Consider the following 23,150-nt stretch of genomic DNA (forward strand, 5'->3'; position numbering starts at 1 on the left):
ATGGGTGGGGTAATGGGATTAGGGGTAACACCTTTGGCAGGGCTAGGGAGAGCCACCTGACACCCAGTCTGTTGGGGACCAGGGGAAACGGAATGGGAGACAGTGGGAGGAGGAGGGGGTGGGTGGGTGGGTGGGGGCCGAGAGAGAGGGAGAAGTTGGGGGCTCTAATCCGTGTCCATCTTTGGGAAGTCATTCCCAGAGCTCTGAGGATTTGGGGCTTTGGTTTCCGCTCCGCTTGCTTTGGTTAATAATACCATGGGAGGAGGGATGGTGGGCATGGAGAGAGAGAGAAAGAGACAGAAGGAATGGGGGGTGGAGAGAGAGAGAAAGAGAAGATTTCATTACCCTGTGGTGGACCGGCCGGCCGGCAGGACACACGGGCCTTAAGCCAAAAGCCTGGAAGTCTAGCACTAACTCTGTACCTGGGTGTGATATGAACTTCTCCTGACATGTACACGTTTAATCCTCTCCGTTTCATTACTAGTGTACACAGAACTATGGGGTTGGATTTTAACGATTCCCATTCCGTAACGATTCCCTCTTAACGGTCCGATCCCCTAACGGTTCCCTTTAACGATTCCTATAGGGCGTTCCAAATGGACCCTTTACGGGACTGTAACTCTGAGAGTGTACAAATGGAACCAACTGGACCCTTATGGGTCCATTCGGTTCAATTTGTACACTCTCAGAGTGAAATTAAAATGTTTGAGAACCACTATACAATTGTATAGCAGACGTCAAGTCCACATAACCAGCTCTGACAGTGTGATAAAAAAACCCCGGTATATACCGGGTCTGGAAAAGAATCAGGTTGTGGCCCGGGTCCCAACCCTACACGTGACGAGACCCTCTGAACGTAGCTCTGACACGTCCATTCTAGCCTCCTTGGCATGATTCTGGCCATGTGTTGTGGTTGCGTTTCATGCATAATATGCTGTGCGTGTCATGACAGTATGTAAAGATTGACTCTGCTTTCCTCCATCCATCCATCCATCCGGCGGGTTGCAGCTTGAGTAAAAGTCAATATAGCCAGAGTGTTGCAGGGTTGTTTGCTCAGAAGACACACTATCTTCTGTTGTTCCTGTGTGTGTGTGTGTGTGCGTGTGTGTGTGTCGTGCTTGCGGGCGTGCCTGCCTGCCTGCGTCCAGGCTGCTGTGTGTGTGTGTGTGTGTGTGTGTGTGTGTGTGTGTGTACATGGTCAATAAAGCCCCCTCGTTGTGTTTCCATGGCTGTGACAGAAGTTGATAACCACCCTGATGATTCCGGTCTCAGGGACGGAGCGGCAGGCAGCACAGTGTTAGAGATCAGCCGCAGACGGCAGCGTGGAGTTGCTTGGCTGGAAGTGTCGCAGCTTTCCATGTTTTGTCCGTCACCTGTGAGCCAGGTGTTGATTGGGCCATCTCGTGTGGGGGGGTCAAAGGTCAGGAAGGTACTCTGGTGTGAACTAGCTGCTGAGCCCCCGAGAATGAAACACCATGGAAAGTGCCGCTGTCGCGTCCGGCCGCCCTAGCTAGCAGAGTAATTGGCCATCTCGGACAACCATGTCCTCACCTTTACGAAATGACCCCCTCCCCCTCCCTCCTGCAAAGGGGGACTTAGCCCTACGCTACATGGAAGAGCTATTGTGTATGTTTTTTGGAATCCTGTAATAATTGCATTTTGTGACTGTAGGTGGAGAATGTTTCGCCACATGCTGTGGAAGACCCTGGGCTTTGTGGGCTACACCATCCAGTATGGCTGCATCGGCCACTGTGCCTTCGAATACATTGGAGAGTTTGTGGTGGTCAGTATTCATTGAAAGTACGGCTTCATCAATGGGCATTCACAGCATTCAAGTAGTAAAAGGGGGACGTTTTCGTACGCACTTTATAACCTTTTATACGTTTTGAGTTTAGATCTGGTATCTTTGCTGTTTTTGAATAACTTTTTTATCTTGACACATTTTGACAAATTTGCCCCAAAATATGGATTCTATATATTATTATTAAATTATTTTATTATATTGTTAAATTGTGATATTATTATCAAATATAAAATGGAAATGCACGTATTCTTTTTTGCATGTGTTGTTTGTGAAAAACATACATGAGTTCACCCCAATCCAAATAGAACCATGGGCATTGTATTCTATCAGTCAGCCTGTGGCGTGCCTCTGTCTTCACAGTGCTCCGGTCCATCCATGGAGCCCACCATCGTGAACCACGACGTGGTCTTCTCAGAAAGGTTGAGTCGCCATCTTTACAAAATTGAAAAGTGAGTTTCAATCTTTAGTGCACAAAGAAAACACATCCATGTCATCCACCGTGTCTGAATATAAATGATGATGATTGTTCAAATGTACAATGCAAATTGTGAGTTACTGCAGACCAGGGATTCCCAAACTGTGCTGCGTGGCGTGCATCCCCTGTGGTGCGCGAGCGCCTTCTAGGGGGTACGTGGCATGAAAAGGCTAATGGTGGTGCTATGGTTTAACAAATTATGCCAATATATGGCAAGTAGGCTATAGGCAGAATATAATTGCTGCAGTGCATATGACCATATTCAGGTTCATTATGTGCAAACAGTATATGTGGATATATAGGAAATTATGTCTATAGCTTATGCAACATGTATGCAAGCGGCCAATTTCGAATAATATGTCACATATGATAAACATATATGTTGCATGTATAACAAATATATGTTCATATATGTCATGTGATCATTTCCATGTGTGTGGGGTGTGTGTGCGTCAGCTAGGTCTAGCTAGGTAACAGGGGGTGCACGGCCACATAAGCTTGGGAACCGATGCTTGATGTGTAGACTAAATTGTGAAAAGCAAAATACTTACACACAGTTTATAGTTTTGCCGTAGTTTCTATTTCATTTCATGAACTAACAAACAAGTGGTCATGTTTGTACGTTCTCGTTATAGGGGTGATATAATCATTGCAAAGAGCCCGTCTGATCCTCATATGAACATTTGTAAAAGAGTCATTGGACTGGAAGGCGACAAAGTCTGCACAAGTGGCCCCACGGATCTGTTCAAGACGCACACATACGTGAGTTTTCTCTCATGCAAGCCCATATTCAACACTGTCCATTTCCCACTTTAAAGTTACCAAGGTTTGTATGTGGTTTTACAATTTTGCCCATTCAGGACGGGAACCCCTTTTTGGTGTTTTTTAAGCATTATGTTATACTTTAGCTATTGAAAAATAGCAGATCTACAAGCTCATAGCGCGGCACAGAGTGTCGAGCTACGAGCTTGTACATCTGCTATTTTTTCTAAATATGAAAACGTTGCGCAAATCTCTGAATATATATATATTCTTTCAGAGCACATGTTTTAATTTAATTCAAATCTTTGCTTCTGGGGGGGGGGGGGGGGGGTCCCTGGAACAGCATAATTTCAGATGGGGGTCTGCACTCGGCGGCCAAATGCATATAATTTTTGGGGTTGTTGACATGAGATAGGTTGAGAACCTCTGACATACAGTAGAAACAGGTTTTTCAGAAAACTGTCAGGATTTAGAAGACGTTTCTTTTTAGAATGGGCCTCAGGACTAAATGGATACGTCTGCAACAGGAACTCATAGCCTCTAATATATAAATTAAGTTAAAAGGACGCCGCAAAGCAGAGGCCGAATGAAAAATGTATTCTGCTACAAAGCACTTGATAGTTAGCTTCATACTCGACTAAAATGACAGACGGCGTCTCCATGCATAATGCAAACCCTCTCCTGTGTGTTTGTCCTCTATGGTCTTCTCTTCTCGCTTCCTGTGTGTGTGTGTGTGTGTGTGTGTGTGTGTGCGTGTGCGTGTGTGCGTGCGTGTGTGTGTGTGTGTGCACGTGTGTGTGTGTGTGCGTGCGTGCGTGCGTGTAAGGGAATACCCTATAGATAAGCGTCGCTGTTTACATTTTAAACCACACTCATCCATTTTGTGTCACTGGTCAAAATATCAGCTTTTGACAACAACTATATTTCCTCAGAACAGTGATAAAGCTGAGCATGGGTTCTGCCGGTGAAACCACTGTCATTGCTTTTCTATTTACTATACCGTCCCAGACGGCCATAGCTCTGGCCTGCAATCTCTCTGAAGCCTGTTAGAGTTAGTGCCACACGAATGGACAGACTGATGGCTGGGCGGAGGTACTGTGTGTGTGTGTGTGTGTGTGTGTGTGTGTGTGTGTGTGTGTGTGTGTGTGTGTGTGTGTGTGTGTGTGTGTGTGTGTGTGTGTGTGTGTGTGTGTGTGTGTGTGTGTGTGTGTGTGTGTGTGTGTGTGTGTGTGTGTGTGTGTGTGTGTGTGTGTGTGTGTGTGTGTGTGTGTGGTGCACCAACAACAATTGTGTTTATTTAGCATATCGTGTGTATTGTTCAGACTTCACCAGTAGGATTACTACCGAATAGGTTCAGAAATACACAAGATACACACAACGGCGAAGCCTATACTGTAGTGTCCTTCATCAAATGGAATAGAAAGCAATGAGGTTCCCAGTGCTTTGGGCTTCACCTCTGTCTGTATAGAACACATCCACGGAGGGGTGCAGCCTGGGCGCAGCCATAGCTGAGGTGTACCATTAAGAGCAGGTTGACGCCTCGGTATTGATTGCCTACACCTGGCTTACAGGGCACCGCGTCCATGGATTCGTCTACTGCAGGGGTTTTCAACAGGTGGTCCGTGGAAGTATTGCATGTGGTCCCTGACGTTCATTTAGTAATGTAGGACTGAATGACCTGGTGAGCTGTGATGACCGTCCATGTAGTCATTTACTGACAAGTTGGAGGTCAAGAAATTCAACAGAAAAATGGAGGGGGAAATTCACCGGATTGTCTGGTTGAGTCATTATTATTAGGAAATTATTAGTAGTCAAGAAACAGTGGGTTGTATACATGGGGTGCATAGCAAGTGTTACAAAAGCACTAATCTTAGCCATATCCCCACCCAACACGACAGTGGTTCCCAGGTTGATTATTTTTCACTTAATTTCTATTGATAAAAAGACAAAGACAAAAAAGAAAAAGATTACCGGTATACAAAAAAGAAAAACAAAGCAAGGGACAAAAAAAGGAAACAAAACAAAAACAAGGCTGCATTTTTCATATTACAGGATACATTCATTGAAATCCTGTTTCAATCACTTGAAAACCCCTTGTCTACTGTATATGGAGTGTGAAACCCGGTAATATGTCGTAGTTTTAGGTTTGATAATAATATTCCACTGGAGTATTAATGTGAATACACTTATATGTACTGTATTTCAGGGCGTGGCCAAATCCGCCATTACTTTGTTTGTACGGTCAAAGATCACAGCTATTACACTTGGGATTGTGATAGATACGTACACAATGTTACATCTAGATGTTTGGATTGTGATAGATACGTACACAATGTTACATCTAGATGTTTTTGTTTCTGTCCTAGCACAAACCTCTGGTTAAGTATTATAGTGTTTAGTGTATTAGTTTTTGAGTTCCAGAGCCTTATTTCTTTAAACCTTTTATTCTAAAAAGATGTTGCCAAAATATCGACACCAGGCTGACAACAATAAATAAATCATCTGGGGGGAAATAGGGGTACTCGCCGGTCAATTGTTTTGGGATAGCTTGCAAGAATTAAAGTACATCTGGTCTTCAACAGGTGCAAGTATTTACAATGTAGAACACCAACATCATTAATGCAACAACGTTGGTAATCAAAAACAGCCACCTGTAGCAATATTTAAACGATTTAAATGAAGGAATTAATTTGAGTACTCGAGGCTTATTTGTCTGCTTCATGGACATTGTTTAAGTCCACATACTGCACAAAGTGTCCATTTTTGCTTATAGCACACTAGCGCACTTGGCTGGAGTCCTTGGCTGACAAAAAAGGGAAGAAAGAAAGATAACCACAACATATCAAAGAAAGAACCTGTTTTCTTTGTTTCTATGAGCATTACAACTTTAGATAGTAGATGATTTATGCTTAACGCGTGACACCACTGTAGCTGAAAGAATACATGTTATAAATACAATATTTGCACTAACTTTATGAAAGGCACGCTGAATGCTGCAAAGAATCATCACGTGCAGCTAAACGCCTGAGATATGCGTAACGTTTGCATCATAGGACTTATCTTTTTAACTTCAAGATTGAAATGTGTGTCACCAGGGTTAGTGTGCTTGCTAACGAAAACGGAGGCGCTGTTTGACAGCATATGAGATAACCGAGAAAGTACCAGCTGCACACATAATGTTTGGCCTCCCTGAGGGAGCGTGTGTGTGTGTGTGTGTGTGTGTGTGTGTGTGTGTGTGTGTGTGTGTGTGTGTGTGTGTGTGTGTGTGTGTGTGTGTGTGCGCGTGTGTGCGTGTGCGTGCGACTGTGCGTGCGTGCGTGGTGAGGCATTGTGGGTAGGACCTGTGATGGGCTACAGATGAATTCTGGAGGCTGGTGTTAGACCCTGTCATCACCTCCTCTCTCTGTCCTGACAGACAGGCAGGTCCTCTATGCCCTCAGAGAATCAACACAGACTAATTGGCCTGTCACCTTTTTTAGGAATCATTTCTCTCTCTGAGATTTTGTGTCAAAACAGAGACATTTGATCCCCCAATATCACAGCCTATAGACAGCTAACGAGAGCTATTGAGAGGATGTGTGCCCACACACATACAGTACCCAGTGGTGTAACGTGTACTTTTACTTAAGTACAATTTTGAGTTATTTGTGCTTTACTGGAGTATTTCCAATACTTTTACTTCTACTCCGCTACATCTCAGATCCAAATATTGTACTTTTACTCCACTGCATTTATTTGAAAACTTTAGTTACTAGTTACTTTACATTTTGATTACTATAACAAAACATTGACTATACCACTACAACAATTCCCGACTTGTAACGGAGTATTTCTATATTGCAGTATTGATACTTGTACTACTTAAGTAAAAGTACTTTTTCCACCACTGACAGTACCCCATAGGAGAAGAATAATCCCGTGCAGTTGTGTGATTCAGGTGAACGTATTTAGCATGCTGCTCACAGCTCACCACCACCTCAGTCATGTTAACATACTGTAATGAGAGCTGTAATGGCACGTCTGTTAAACAACACACCTCCACAGCCAGGCCAGCTCCGGTTTCACGTTGTCCTCGACGCGTCTCTGACAGGTACACAAAGCCTCATGCCAGCCCGATCGGCAGCCGCAGAATGGCTTCCATCACAACCGTCCATCACACCAGAAGAGCCGCCGGCGGCGGCCACGCATGCAGGGCAGATCAAAAACAGCTCATTCATTCATTCATTCGCGCACTCAATTCATTAAGTCCTGGAACGCATCTGGTGTCACCTTAGCTTTGAACCACTTTAACCATTATTTTAAACTTTAGCTATTTTCTTTCTTTTTCTTTCTTTTTTCTTTTTTTCAAGATTTGTTTTTTTCTTTTGTGCATTTTATATTATTGATAGTTACAGTGAAGACAGGACAGGACAGGAAAGAGGGAGAGAGAGAGAAGGGGAGAGACATGCAGCAAAGGTCGTCATGAAAAATTGTGAAAATACATGCTGATTTTTTAGTGGTGCAACCACTCCCTTACGGAGCTATGTGTGTGGGTGGGTGGCTGGCTGTGTCTGAGCACGAAAACAGCATGGTTGTTTTTCACCACCTGTGCGCAACCTAACACACACACAAACACATACGCACATATTAACTGTATATCGGTATATGATGATTTTGGCTGTGCCAGTACAGTGACAGTACAGTACAGTACAGTAGATGGACCCCACACATTAACTCTGTCATTTCTCAACCATTTCGGACGTGGGGCGGTCCTGTGGGTCCCCCCAGGGACCCCCACACGGAGTTGCACCACTCACTTCACACGGTTGTGATTTTTGAATATATATCCTTTCACGGCAAACATTTTTAAGTCATACTGTATCTTTGCTTCTGGGGAGGCCCCTGGAACCACATTACCCATATTTTCAGATGGGGGTCGGCGGCCATTTACACATAATTTGTGGACCACACAAATTATGTGTAAATGGCCGCCGACCCCCATCTCATGACATGAAATAGTTTGAGAACCACTGATATAGAAACAGGTTTTTCAGAAAACTTAGAAGACATTTTTTTGTAGAATCTGGTCTCTCCTGTCTTAATGCGTTAAATCCTACGGGCGGGGGCCGGGCGCCGGGGCTCACTCCTGGAAACAATGCCGGTCCGTTGATTACAGCTCAGACCAGACCAGCACATTCTGTGGCAGTGACTCAGGCCGACAGTCGGGAAGGAAGTGGTGGGAAAAGTACTCAACATTTTTTACATAAGAAAAAAGTGTCAATACTGCAATTGGAAATACTCCAGTAAAGTACAAATGCCTCATAATTGTACTTAAGTACTTAACCCATTTTGGGTGGGAACCCCTTTTGGTGTTATAAGCATTATGTTATACTTTAGCTATTGAAAAATAGCAGATCTACAAGCTCATAGTGCAGCGCTACGAGCTTGTACTGTAGGTCTGCTATTTTTGAAAAATTGTGAAAATGTGGCGCAAATCTTTGAATATATATTCTTTCAGAGCAAACGTTTTTAACTCAAATATTTGCTTCTGGGGGGAGTCCCTCGAATAACATATTTTCTGATGGGGGTCGGCGGCCAATTACATATAATCTTGGGGGTCCTTGACATGAAAATGTTTGAGAACCACTGACAAGAAACAGGTTTTTCAAGAAAACTGTCAGGATTTTTTTAGAAGACATTTGTAGAATCGTTCCCAGGTCAAATGGGTTAAGTAAACGTACAGTTACCTTACACCACTGAGGGCATGCCCATGCCGCATGCGTCATTGTTGCGAGATGACAGAATGATTGGAGTATCTCCTCTGTCACCCTGTCCATCACCGCGCGGCTTATCGTCATCCGATATCAAGTGATATTGCCTGCTATTAAATCAAGTGGTGTCTTGAGTGTTCATAACCCGAGGGAATACTTTTGCAGGTGTTTCCAGTGGCGGTTAACTGCATCCTTGGGTATCTAGGTGGCATAGAGCAGTGATTCTTCAGGTGTTTCCAGTGGCGGTTAACTGCATACTTGGGTATCTGGGTGGCATAGAGCAGTGATTCTCAAACATGAACTGCATCCTTGGGTATCTGGGTGGCATAGAGCAGTGACTCTCAAACATGAACTGCATCCTTGGGTATCTGGGTGGCATAGAGCAGTGATTCTCAAACATTTTCATTGTCAAGGACCCCCAACATGTATATTGTAATTTTGCCACAGAGGCACAGACCCCCACTGGAAAATAATTTGTATACCAGCCCCCAAAACAGAAGAATGTTTCTCAACATTGTCCCACAATAGCAAATCTATACAGGCTCAAAAGCCGTTGTGGCGTGTTCTATGAGCTTGTAGATTGGCTATTTTTTAAAAGCCTATGAATCGGTGTACTGTGTTTAAATTGTTCCTCATTTTGCTGGTGACCCCTAAAACCCCCTCAGGGACCCGATGGCCTATATAGACTAGAGTTCAAACAGAGACACAGGTTCACTTGCCAGCAGTGAAGAACATGACCCGGGCTGCTTCCATGAATATAGAGATAGGAGATGGCAAGAACCTCGGCTGGCAACTCCATATGTATTAAAGGATTATTTCACTTTCAAAAGGCTTAAGTGAACACCCCAGACAGGTTTTATGTTGCTCGATTCAGTATTTAGATATTTGATATTCATTTTAGCTGCCCCGCCCCCTTCCTATACAATCCCATTGTAACTACAAACTCCATTTGCTTTGGGGATTTTTTTTTTTTCATTTGCTATTTTTTGTTTCTACTCTTCATTTCTTTTTGCCTTTTCCTTTTGTATACTCATACATTTACTACTGTTCAATTGGTCGTGACATGTAGTCAATGTGATGGTGATGGGTAATTGGGTATGTTACTTATAGTATCTCTGTACTTTACTGATCTGCTCTAAGTATGAACATAGCTAGTGTAGGTTGCTCACAGGTTTAAGTATGAATATAGCTAGTGTAGGTCGCTCACAGGTTTAAGTATGAACATGGCTAGTGTAGGTCAGTCACAGGTTTAAGTATGAACATAGCTAGTGTAGGTCAGTCACAGGTTTAAGTATGAACATGGCTAGTGTAGGTCGCTCACAGGTTTAAGTATGAACATGGCTAGTGTAGGTCGCTCACAGGTTTAAGTATGAACATGGCTAGTGTAGGTCAGTCACAGGTTTAAGTATGAACATGGCTAGTGTAGGACGCTCACAGGTTTAAGTATGAACATGGCTAGTGTAGGTCAGTCACAGGTTTAAGTATGAACATGGCTAGTGTAGGTCAGTCACAGGTTTAAGTATGAACATAGCTAGTGTAGGTCGGTCACAGGTTCCCAGGGGCTCTTTAACCTTTCAGACCATTGTTTGCTGATTTCGTCGACTGAAACTAAGACGAAAAAAGTTCGTCCTTTTTTTTAACCTTTTTTCACTGACGGAAACTAAATGAAAACTAAGCTATGATGACTAAAACTAAGACTAATTATACTGACAATTTTGTCAACAGATCAAAACTAGACTAAATGTTAAGAAGGGACTAGTGGACAAGAGATCCAGTACAAGTCATTTTACACTTGGTTGCATGCTGAAAATAGACGATCTACAAGCTCACAACGTGTTGCAGCTTGATGCCGCCAGTACGACGGCATCAAGTAGGGCTGCGAATCTTTGGGTGTCCCACGATTCCATTCGATTCCATTCCGATTATTGGGTTCACGATTCGATTAAAAAATCTAAACTATTCTCTATTCAAAATGATTCTCGATTCAATACTACAATACAATACAGCAGTGCTGATCTGAAGTGACTAGTACTGACTACAGTAACTTGAAAATGACTGAAGACTTGATGTTTACTGTGATTAGGGTAAGCTTACATTATATATCACAAACACCTGTGAAAAATCTAAAAATAAATAAAGGAAATTATGAATCGATTTTGAATCGTTCATAATAATAGTAATCTAATTCGAATGAAAATACACTTTATTCGACTAAATCACCTGTAGATTTAGTCGACTAAAATCTTATGATATTTAGTCGACTAAAACTAGACTAACACTAAAACATTCCAGGTCACTAAAATGTGACTGAAACTAAATGAAAACTATTCAAGAGACTATGGGCTCCATCTTATGCCATGCTTTATCCTCAAGTAATAAACATTTTCCGTGAATTACGCATTTAGGAGCTTCCACTATGCGTAAACGTTATCTTGCGGCCACACAACCCACTATTCATTTTGCGTGTTGATGCGCTTTCCCTATATTTGCTATCTTATGTACACAGGTCCCAGCCTGGGACATGCCCGCCCGCGGACTGGTTGTTGGAGGATGCCTACACCACTCCATGTGCCCATGGAATGAACTCAGGATGCCTACACCACTCCATGTGCCCATGGAATGAACTCAGGATGCCTACACCACTCCATGTGCCCATGGAATGAACTCAGGATGCCTGCACCACTCCATGTGCCCATGGAATGAACTCAGGATGCCTTCACCCCTCCATGTGCCCATGGAATGAACTCAGGATGCCTTCACCCCTCCATGTGCCCATGGAATGAACTCAGGATGCCTGCACCACTCCATGTGCCCATGGAATGAACTGTCAGGGAAAAACTGTCATTAATCAACTAAAGTCAGTTTCCTCCTGTCGGGACAGTGTCCATTACACTGTCCGATTCCTTCAGGAGTTTTTTTTTTTCACATGGGTTCCTCTTCAGGATTCATCCATCCCGGGGTTGCCGCCAGATTGCCACGTCAGTGCCCCCTCCGTGAGTCAGTGGAGAATGAGACGGAGCTCTCATCTGTGCCACACCTTTCAAACATTTAGGCGCCCAGCGCGGCTGTTGCGTAATCACTCTGATTGAGGAGGAATACGGGCAGATACAGTACCTGTGATCGATCACGTGACCCAGGGCGGGTCGCTGTCTTCTGGGCTGCGCTCCGCCTCTGACGCTCCACTGACGCTCGTTGGGGTGGCGCTCTGACGGCCCACTGTCATGCGACATCCCACAATAGGAAGGGGGCGGGGGAGCTAAAATGAATATCAAATATCTAAATACTGAATCGAGCAACTTAAAAACTGTCTGAGGTGTTCACAACTTCACATAGTAAGCTTTATGCTTCAGCCCATACCTTTTCGGCTAGAATAGTCACTGTGTTGACTAAGCAATGTAAATTAATCAATGTAAATTGCTTAACAACCATTTTGTTTATTTGTTTTTTTTTAAATGACCGAATTAAATATTCAAACTCAAACTCAAACATAAGCCTGAGTAGACAATGATATGGCCAAACGTTTTTCCCTTTAAGGCCGTTTCAGACGGGGAGCGAGTGACGCAGGCATTCTCGCTTGGATCAGCTACAGTGTATGCGTCTGCATGTGGAGCTGACTACAATCCAGCTCTAGTCGCACGCGGGTGCGGGCATGAAATGAGCACGCGTGCCACAATTTCACAGGACAGTGTCGGCGCAAGCGGACGCGGTCCCTCAACTTTGGAACTCTTCACGTTCAAAATAATCGCCCACCTCTCATTGAAAATGAATGACAAAGGTGCGCCAGTCGCTTCCCGTGTGTAGGCCAACAGTCATGGGGGTTGGCAGCAAGAGGGAATTGGCGATGACTAAATTGAGAACCCACATCCTTGAAAGGCATGGATAGTACTTTGTATGGCCATGTATCCATCATCTTAAAAATATCTACCACAGTTCAGTGTTTTGTTTCTGGTGGATGTTCTTTACCCCAGACATCTAAGACCTACAAGGTTATATGCACCTGCTTTCATTCTGTCTCTGACCACATTACAGCAAGTTGCTTCTTCCGAACAGTAAGCTTTTCAATTGCTCTGAAACACTACCTGGTTGATCTTTCCTTTCCTTTCCCCATGTCCTTCCAGGGGCTAACATTTCTCCATAGGTTAATTAGATTTATGAGACAGACTACAAACCAATCATAGAGTAGTTTGTTGTTGTCTGTTCTTGATTGACCCAAGAGTCAATCAGATTGATTGACCTTGTTAGCAGATTCACGCCCATCGGACCTTGAATGGAAGGGGATTTAATGTATTAAGATGCTTTCCCTATACGGTTCCTCTTGTATAGCATTAAGATAGTTTGCTGTACCCACCATCTCTGGCATTCACGGACAGGACACCTTTTATGTCTTCGATACAAACTTTAACCTCTTATGGGGACAAAGAAATGGAAGCCGTTAAGAAACAAACAAGGGCGTGCTGGTTTGGCAGATGACAAACGGCGGTGTTTCTGTTTCCTGTGCTTGGGAGCCGGCATATGTTACCATGCTAATGAGGTGTAATGGTGGGAATCCAGCATGCTGACATATGGTTCTCAGATGACTCCTTTAATGATATTCATTTGTGTCGTCGTTACTCTGCGAGTTGTTTACCTCGTGTTAGGTCAACATGTCAATGCCTCGTGATTATGCCACGTCATCCGTCTCAATTATATCCAATATGAAAATGAAACGGCAACGCCGCGGCCGGACCAAACGCACTTAAACAGGAGGGGCGGGTGATGCGGTACAAAAGCAAAAAAAAAGATGTCTGCTGGTGGTGGTGGTGGTGACGTCTCCTCAGCGCAGATGAGATCCTCTCGCTCTTTATCCTCTTTTCTCCAAGAAGACGTCTTTGGCCGTTAAAAAGTTAGCCAACACAAAAATAGACTGTTGGATTGTGATGCCCATTATGACAATATAATGTGTTGTTGATCCTGTCTGCACATATAGGGGGGACAGCGCACTTAATTAGGGCCTTGACAAGCCTACTCTCCTAAAGTGATGAGATTAATCATAATTGGTGTCACTGTGGATTAGAGCTCGCTCGGATGACCGCCCCACTGGCAGGTCGGACCGCTGTGGAGACCCTTGGACACTGCTGCTGCTAGCCGAAGCTTAGGCCTCTCTCCCATTCTCTCTCTCTCCCTCTCTCCCTCTGTCCCTATATCTCTGGCTCTGGCTCTCTCAAGCCCCTATCCTGGCTCTAACCCTCCCTGGGTAAGAGGGGCACCGATCTCAGCCAACAGCCTAATGACCCCGTTTGAAGTTCCTCCAAATCCCCCGACCCTGCCCCGTTACCCATGACCCCTCTCCTAAGACCGAATGGGGTTAAAGAGGGACAGAGAGGTTGACGTTAAGTTAGGGTGAGGAGGGGACTGGGCGGGCGGGCGGGCGGGCGGGCGGGTGGGTGAGGGGCAGATTTGCACTGCATAATAGATTATAGGGCCTTCCTCATATGCATGTAAACAATGTTACAAACTGTGTGAACGGTGTTATGTATTGTGTTCCGTTGTGGAAGTCTATAATTCTCTCTCTCTCTCTGTCTCTCTCTCTCTCTCAATTTGACCTGTGATGGTGTTTCTGTAGGTTCCAATGGGCCATGTATGGCTAGAAGGGGACAACATTAGGAATTCCTCCGACTCCAGAAGCTACGGCCCAGTTCCCTATGCCCTCATCCGTGGGCGTGTGTGCATAAAGGTAACGGAGTGAGCTGTAGCTTCACTCCCATTCATTCAGCGTCCATTCACGCTGCGGGGCAGATTAGGTACTATTTCAACATTATGGACCAGTAGTTTTGGTGAAACCTCACATATTGGGTACGAGTGAAACACGTCCCAGTTGATTAATAAAAAAAAGTCCTTTGAAATGTTAAATGATTCTCTGGGCTCGCCGGCCCCACAGTATGGACATTTTTTGAGGCACAATTCAAAGACACGAGTCAGTTAGAAGTTCAAAGTGAGTCTGTTTGATTGACCAAAGGCCTGGACACCATATTGTCTAGCTTTCCATTCTGCTGTGTTGTCATATCACTGGATGTCATAGCAACCATGACCCTGGAAACAGGTCAGCCAACCTTCTGTCTGTCTGATTGGACAGCCGCACTCCACTGGAAACTCCACTATGACAATGAATGGCCGCCTCAATATTTTATGCGTTGACGCTACATTTAAATCAGTGTTGTTTTCGTCGACTAAAACTAAGACGAAAAATGTTCGTCGACTATCCTTTTTCACTGACTAAAACTAAATAAAACCAAAATAAAAACTGATCTATGACTAAAACTATGACTACCTAAATGTATTGACAATTTTGTCAACAAATAAAAACTAGACTAAAATGTTAGTGGACTAGTGGACAAGAGATACAGTTTTATGCTAGGTTGCATGCTGAAAATAGCAGATCTACAAGCTCACAATGCGTCTTTTACTCGTTTTAACCACTTTAGGCTTATTTTATTTATTCGTGTTACTTTTTCACTGCGAAAAATGAAATAGCCGAGCTACAAGCTGACGAGACAACCCAAGAGAATGTTTTTAATATGAAAAATAAACATGTCATGCCGGCCGTTACACTCATATGGATATGAAGAATCAACAGACTGAGAGAAAACGCTATTGTTACTGCTACTGAATTAGTTACATTTTCGCTAGAAACAGACTGTATCGTATATGAGTGACTGACTATCGCAAACGATACAGACACCTCGATATTAAGTAGACGATATTAAGATCACCCCATGTTATTCTCCATAGAGAAATTACTTCCGTGAACCAGGGGAATCGAGCGGATGAGCGAGTGACGTCAGGCGCTCTATACCAGGGGTATTCAACTATATTAGTGCGCTCCGGGGGCCACAACTGTAGAATGATTGTGTGTGTTGGGACCGCACAGCGCGCACGTGGAACATTTTAGGGTTCTCAAAATGCATTTTGTGCTCAAACACGAAGATTTATGTATAATACATAATAATTACATAATTAACTAGAACTGCACTCTATCGAGTGCATACTTGCTTGTTGCACACTAGTAGGCCATAAATGGACAACTAGTGCGCAAGCAGAGCGCGCAAGTACTTTCGACCGCTGTAAACTGTTAAATCTCAGTATCTCTGTGAAGGAATGTTTGAAATGTATAATTATTAGATGTAACTATTTGCTACCTACCTACTTTATGCATATAAACACATAGTATTATTAAGTATGGTTCAAGTTTCTATCTATATAAGAAATACACTTTTATCTATGTAGATATATTCTGAATCCCTTTTTAGTTTTTTAACCCATTCTGACCTGAGATCAGATTAAAAAAATGTCCATTACATCCTGACAGTTTCATTATTAACCCATTCTGACCTGAGATCAGATTCTAAAAGTGTCTTCGATTTTTCAAAAATAGCAGACCTACAAGCTCGTATCGCGCCACTCGGTGGCGCGATATGAGCTTGTAGATCTGCTATTTTTCAATAGCTAAAGCATAACATGATGCCAACACCAAAATGGGTGCCCGGTCAGAATGGGTTAAAGAAAAATAAATCATTGATATGTGATGAAAAAAAAAGGTACAGTATATAAACTGAATTAAAATATACGTATACGTATACATATACATATACTATATAGAGTATGTAGTTGTAAGTTGATTAGCGGTATACTGTGGTTACTTTGCGCCAAAAACCATGACAGCCAACCCGCCATTTGATGCGTATGCAAATAAAACAGCAGATTTGTGCCTGGTTTGCTGGGACCAGATTACATAAATGACCATATTTCTTACATCATCATTGAGAGCTAGTCATACATATACACACCACGTACTCTGGTCCCAGCAGATCAGGCACAATTTGCTATTTTATTTTACTGATTATGTATATAGTATACGTATGACTAGCTCTAAATGATGACGTAAAACATACGTATACATATACATATACTATATAGAGTATGTAGTTGTAAGTTGATTAGCGGTATACTGTGGTTACTTTGCGCCAAAAACCGCGACAGCCAACCCACCATTTTATGCGTATGCCAATAAAACAGCAGATTTGTGCCTGGTTTGCTGGGACCAGACTACACAAATGACCATATTTCTTACGTCATCATTGAGAGCTAGTCATACATATACACACCACGTACTCTGGTCCCAGCAGATCAGGCACAATTTGCTATTTTATTTGACTGATTATGTATATAGTATACATATGACTAGCTCTAAATGACGACGTAAGACATACGTATACATATAAATATACTATATAGAGTATGTAGTTGTAAGTTGATTAGCGGTATACTGTGGTTACTTTGCGCCAAAAACCGTGACAGCCAACCCGCCATTTGATGCGTATGCAAATTAAACAGCAGATTTGTGCCTGGTTTGCTGGGACCAGATTACATGAATGACCATATTTCTTACATCATCATTGAGAGCTAGTCATACATATACACACCACGTACTCTGGTCCCAGCAGATCAGGCACAATTTGCTATTTTATTTGACTGATTATGTATATAGTATACGTATGACTAGCTCTAAATGACGACGTAAGACATACGTATACATATACTATATAGAGTATGTAGTTGTAAGTTGATTAGCGGTATACTGTGGTTACTTTGCGCCAAAAACCGCGACCGCCACCCGCCATTTTATGCGTATGCCAATAAAACAGCAAATCTGTGCCTGGTTTGCTGGGACCAGATCACATAAATGACCATATGTCTTACGTCATCATTGAGAGCTAGTCATACATATACACACCACGTACTCTGGTCCCAGCAGATCAGGCACAATTTGCTATTTTATTTTACTGATTATGTATATAGTATACGTATGACTAGCTCTAAATGATGACGTAAGACATACGTATACATATACTATATAGAGTATGTAGTTGTAAGTTGATTAGCGGTATACTGTGGTTACTTTGCGCCAAAAACCGCGACAGCCAACCCGCCATTTTATGCGTATGCCAATAAAACAGCAGATTTGAGCCTGGTTTGCTGGGACCAGACTACACAAATGACCATATTTCTTACGTCATCATTGAGAGCTAGTCATACATATACACACCACATACTCTGGTCCCAGCAGATCAGGCACAATTTGCTATTTTATTTTACTGATTATGTATATACTATACGTATGACTAGCTCTAAATGATGACGTAAGACATACGTATACATATACTATATAGAGTATGTAGTTGTAAGTTGATTAGCGGTATACTGTGGTTACTTTGCGCCAAAAACCGCGACAGCCAACCCGCCATTTTATGCGTATGCCAATAAAACAGCAGATTTGTGCCTGGTTTGCTGGGACCAGACTACACAAATGACCATATTTCTTACGTCATCATTGAGAGCTAGTCATACATATACACACCACGTACTCTGGTCCCAGCAGATCAGGCACAATTTGCTATTTTATTTGACTGATTATGTATATAGTATACATATGACTAGCTCTAAATGACGACGTAAGACATACGTATACATATAAATATACTATATAGAGTATGTAGTTGTAAGTTGATTAGCGGTATACTGTGGTTACTTTGCGCCAAAAACCGTGACAGCCAACCCGCCATTTGATGCGTATGCAAATTAAACAGCAGATTTGTGCCTGGTTTGCTGGGACCAGATTACATAAATGACCATATTTCTTACATCATCATTGAGAGCTAGTCATACATATACACACCACGTACTCTGGTCCCAGCAGATCAGGCACAATTTGCTATTTTATTTGACTGATTATGTATATAGTATACGTATGACTAGCTCTAAATGACGACGTAAGACATACGTATACATATACTATATAGAGTATGTAGTTGTAAGTTGATTAGCGGTATACTGTGGTTACTTTGCGCCAAAAACCGCGACCGCCACCCGCCATTTTATGCGTATGCCAATAAAACAGCAAATCTGTGCCTGGTTTGCTGGGACCAGATCACATAAATGACCATATGTCTTACGTCATCATTGAGAGCTAGTCATACATATACACACCACGTACTCTGGTCCCAGCAGATCAGGCACAATTTGCTATTTTATTTTACTGATTATGTATATAGTATACGTATGACTAGCTCTAAATGATGACGTAAGACATACGTATACATATACTATATAGAGTATGTAGTTGTAAGTTGATTAGCGGTATACTGTGGTTACTTTGCGCCAAAAACCGCGACAGCCAACCCGCCATTTTATGCGTATGCCAATAAAACAGCAGATTTGAGCCTGGTTTGCTGGGACCAGACTACACAAATGACCATATTTCTTACGTCATCATTGAGAGCTAGTCATACATATACACACCACATACTCTGGTCCCAGCAGATCAGGCACAATTTGCTATTTTATTTTACTGATTATGTATATACTATACGTATGACTAGCTCTAAATGATGACGTAAGACATACGTATACATATACTATATAGAGTATGTAGTTGTAAGTTGATTAGCGGTATACTGTGGTTACTTTGCGCCAAAAACCGCGACAGCCAACCCGCCATTTTATGCGTATGCCAATAAAACAGCAGATTTGTGCCTGGTTTGCTGGGACCAGACTACACAAATGACCATATTTCTTACGTCATCATTGAGAGCTAGTCATACATATACACACCACGTACTCTGGTCCCAGCAGATCAGGCACAATTTGCTATTTTATTTGACTGATTATGTATATAGTATACGTATGACTAGCTCTAAATGATGACGTAAGACATACGTATACATATACTATATAGAGTATGTAGTTGTAAGTTGATTAGCGGTATACTGTGGTTACTTTGCGCCAAAAACCGCGACCGCCACCCGCCATTTTATGCGTATGCCAATAAAACAGCAAATATGTGCCTGGTTTGCTGGGACCAGATCACATAAATGACCATATGTCTTACGTCATCATTGAGAGCTAGTCATACATATACACACCACGTACTCTGGTCCCAGCAGATCAGGCACAATTTGCTATTTTATTTGACTGATTATTTATATAGTATACGTATGACTAGCTCTAAATGATGACGTAAGACATACGTATACATATACATATACTATATAGAGTATGTAGTTGTAAGTTGATTAGCGGTATACTGTGGTTACTTTGCGCCAAAAACCGCGACAGCCACCCGCCATTTTATGCGTATGCCAATAAAACAGCAAATCTGTGCCCGGTTTGCTGGGACCAGATCACATAAATGACCATATGTCTTACGTCATCATTTAGAGCTAGTCATACATATACACACCACGTACTCTGGTCCCAGCAGATCAGGAACAATTTGCTAGTTTATTTTACTGATTATGTATATAGTATACGTATGACTAGCTCTAAATGATGACGTAAGACATATGGTCATTTATGTGATCTGGTCCCAGCAAGCCAGGCACAGATTTGCTGTTTTATTGGCATACGCATAAAATGGCGGGTGGCTGTCGCGATGAACGAAGACCGGGCAAAATTATTACTTGCGTGCTCTGCTTGCGCAAGTAATAAATACATAATTTGTGCACATTAATGAGAATAATAATGTCTATATGTATAGGAAATACCTTTATAATAGATCTAGACCTATTGACAGTGCATAAACATAATTGCCTTGACATTAACGACCGTCAACGAGCACCAGCTGGACACACACACACACACACACACACTGCACTGCAGTGCTCTAGTCTAAAGTGACTGGAGTCTTGTCTCATTTCTCTACCAAAAGCCCTTGAATATGATGGAATATGATTTAGGATTTCTGTCATTATGGTAATCTCACACTTCATATCGCACACACCATACCGGTTTTATTTTCTTGTTTTAAAAAAGAAATCTTCCAGGGGCCACAAGAGGGCGCCCGCATTTGACCAGTTGAATACCCCAGGTCTATACTGTAGTAGCGAATTCACGTTATCATGTGTCTTCTGCAGACCGGCCTGGCCCCAAGCGCTGGGTCGGGTATTTTGCAGAACAGTGTTGTTTTTGCAGCAAATTTTGATTATAGTTTTAGTCATATAGTCTCTTGAATAGTTTTCATTTAGTTTTAGTCTCATTTTAGTCACCTGGAATGTTTTAGTGTTAGTCTAGTTTTAGTCGACTAAATATCATAAGGTTTTAGTTGTTTTAATAGATTTTTTATCCCACGATTTTGTAACCCATTTTTTACCCCTGTGTCAATCATCTAATGTGATCCTGGGCTCTACACACCCTCCACCAACCTAGTCCCCATATGTGGGGGACATGGGGAGTAGGGCTGGGCGATATGACGATATATATCGTATTTTCGATAGAAAATGTCTATCACGAAAAATAAGCTATATCGCTTATATCGCAGTTTCGCTTTACGGCAGTGTTTACGGCAGTATTTTACGTCACAGCGCTTATATACGGCATGCCCAGCAGCCCACCGCACTGAAAACAGTGAGCCAACACCTTTCGGATGTCTTCTCTATTATATTTTAGGTGCTTGCACCTAAAAGAGGGGCAACTTTCTTCCATTGTATGGATATGGAAGTGGTTTGGATTACATGAAGGGAGATGATGGCTGACGAGATTCAGAGCGGTGTAAGGGGCACGTTCGGAAATACCACACCGGAGCGCACTCATCTATCAGTTTGCGTTGCACAGTGCGCTATTTCCGAACGCGCCCTTAGTAGAGTAACCGGTCATTCACTGTTATAAATGCAGGTTTCATGTTGGGTCAAATTGATAAATTGCGTGAGCCACGCATGTTTTACACAGTTGAACAATAAGCTTGTCCGTCGTCTGTTGCAAACTTCTTCCAAGACGTTCCTCTTACCTGTGCAGTCCTCCTGCTGCGTGTCTGTCTTGTTTTATTGTTCCAAATAAATTATTCCATTTGAAAAGTCCTTAATTCAGCAACAGCTTCCAACAACAACAACAACAACACAAGACGCTGACTTTGTTGTGATCATCAAAAAAAAAGGAAAAGAAAAACCTCCACTTTTCCCATACGCACAGCTGGGCATGGAGAGTTGACGACGCGGTCGCGTTCTCTCTCACTCTATCGCCTGTAGTCAATTAAACATCATTAAGCTGCCCAACGTCTTTAACAAACTAAACTATAACTACAACAGAACATTTTGATTCCCTATACAGAGCTTAAAAGGAACTGAAACAACTGTAGTGACAAACTGTGACATGAGTTTTTTTTTTTTCCTTAAGCCAATTTAATGCAGACACAGGCCTGTACTTCTGTGTCTGAATGGCAACGTCTTATTTCTTTCTTTTTTCTTTTTAATTGTCATAATAATAATAATTAATAATAATAATAATAATAAAACTTTATTTGTATAGCACCTTTCATGACATGAAATGCAGCTCTCAAAGTGCTTTACAGAGCAATGGAGAAAAAAAGAAAAGCAAGGCAATGACATTAAAAAACAAGCAGTAATGCAATACAGTGAGGACATGAATAACAAAAAATAAAAGATCAATTAAAAGCAATGTTGTAGAAGTGGGTCTTGAGCTGTGCTTTAAAAATGTCTACAGAGGCTGAACAATTGAGTTCAGCCTCTAATTATTATTATATATATTTTATTTTGTAATATTTTTGTACTTGCTTTGGGCCTGTCTGTGCATGGGCAGGGCATCAGTATTATATTCATATAATTAGACTGGATAATGTGAATTTAATTGTTTTTTGAGTGGTGCAACCACTATAGACAGCTATGTGTGTGTCCCTGTATCCGAGCACGGAAATAGCATAATTATTGTCACCACCAAGTGTCACTGTTGTGCAGCCTAACAAAGACAGAGGCCAGGGAGGAGAGCTTGTACAGTACAGTACAGTACAGTACAGTACAGCCCAAGTACTGCCCAAGTACAGTAAAGTACTCGACCGACCTGAACAAAAAACATTCTTTTAGATAAAAAAATAGGTATCGTAAAAGATATGCTATATCGTGAGTATATCGTTATCGTGATAAAATAAATTCTATATCGTGATATGAGATTTTGTCATATCGCCCAGCCCTAATGGGGAGAGCAACAGACTTGAACTCATGCTTCCTTCATGCCTGAGTGTCCAAGTTGCTCCTTTACACCTGACAGGGGAGAGTTTCCCTGGTTGGACGTAGCGCGTGGAAGGAACACGTTATTCCAACCAGTTCCTTAGCCCTCCATCAGGCGCCCCAGCTGGCCAGGGGGAGGCAGTTTAGTGATCAGGATTACTGCATGTTTTTTGTGAGGGTATCTACCCTAGGGGACACGGGGAGAACATGCAAACTCCACACAGAAAGGCCCTTCCGCCAACCCCGCCTTCGGGTATGGGCACTGATGAGTTGACTAATTCTACAGTTGATTTAGTCGAACAAAATGT

General features: G+C 42.4%; 1 protein-coding gene across 2 annotated transcripts in view; it reads left to right on the plus strand.

The window, feature by feature from the left end:
- Positions 1-23,150, plus strand: part of immp1l (inner mitochondrial membrane peptidase subunit 1) — a 32,707-nt gene that overhangs the window by 7,958 nt on the left and 1,599 nt on the right. For both annotated transcript variants that reach the window (XM_083792012.1, XM_083792013.1), the window contains exons 2-5: positions 1,672-1,783; positions 2,165-2,253; positions 2,915-3,041; positions 14,394-14,504. In XM_083792012.1, the coding sequence (XP_083648138.1) occupies positions 1,679-1,783; positions 2,165-2,253; positions 2,915-3,041; positions 14,394-14,504 (432 nt within the window). In that variant the 5' untranslated portion in view covers positions 1,672-1,678. The remainder of the gene's footprint in view (positions 1-1,671; positions 1,784-2,164; positions 2,254-2,914; positions 3,042-14,393; positions 14,505-23,150) is intronic.

The sequence above is a fragment of the Protomyctophum parallelum genome (genome assembly GCF_964188405.1).
Source record: "Protomyctophum parallelum genome assembly, chromosome: 2".
NCBI classification, from domain to species: Eukaryota; Metazoa; Chordata; class Actinopteri; order Myctophiformes; family Myctophidae; genus Protomyctophum; species Protomyctophum parallelum.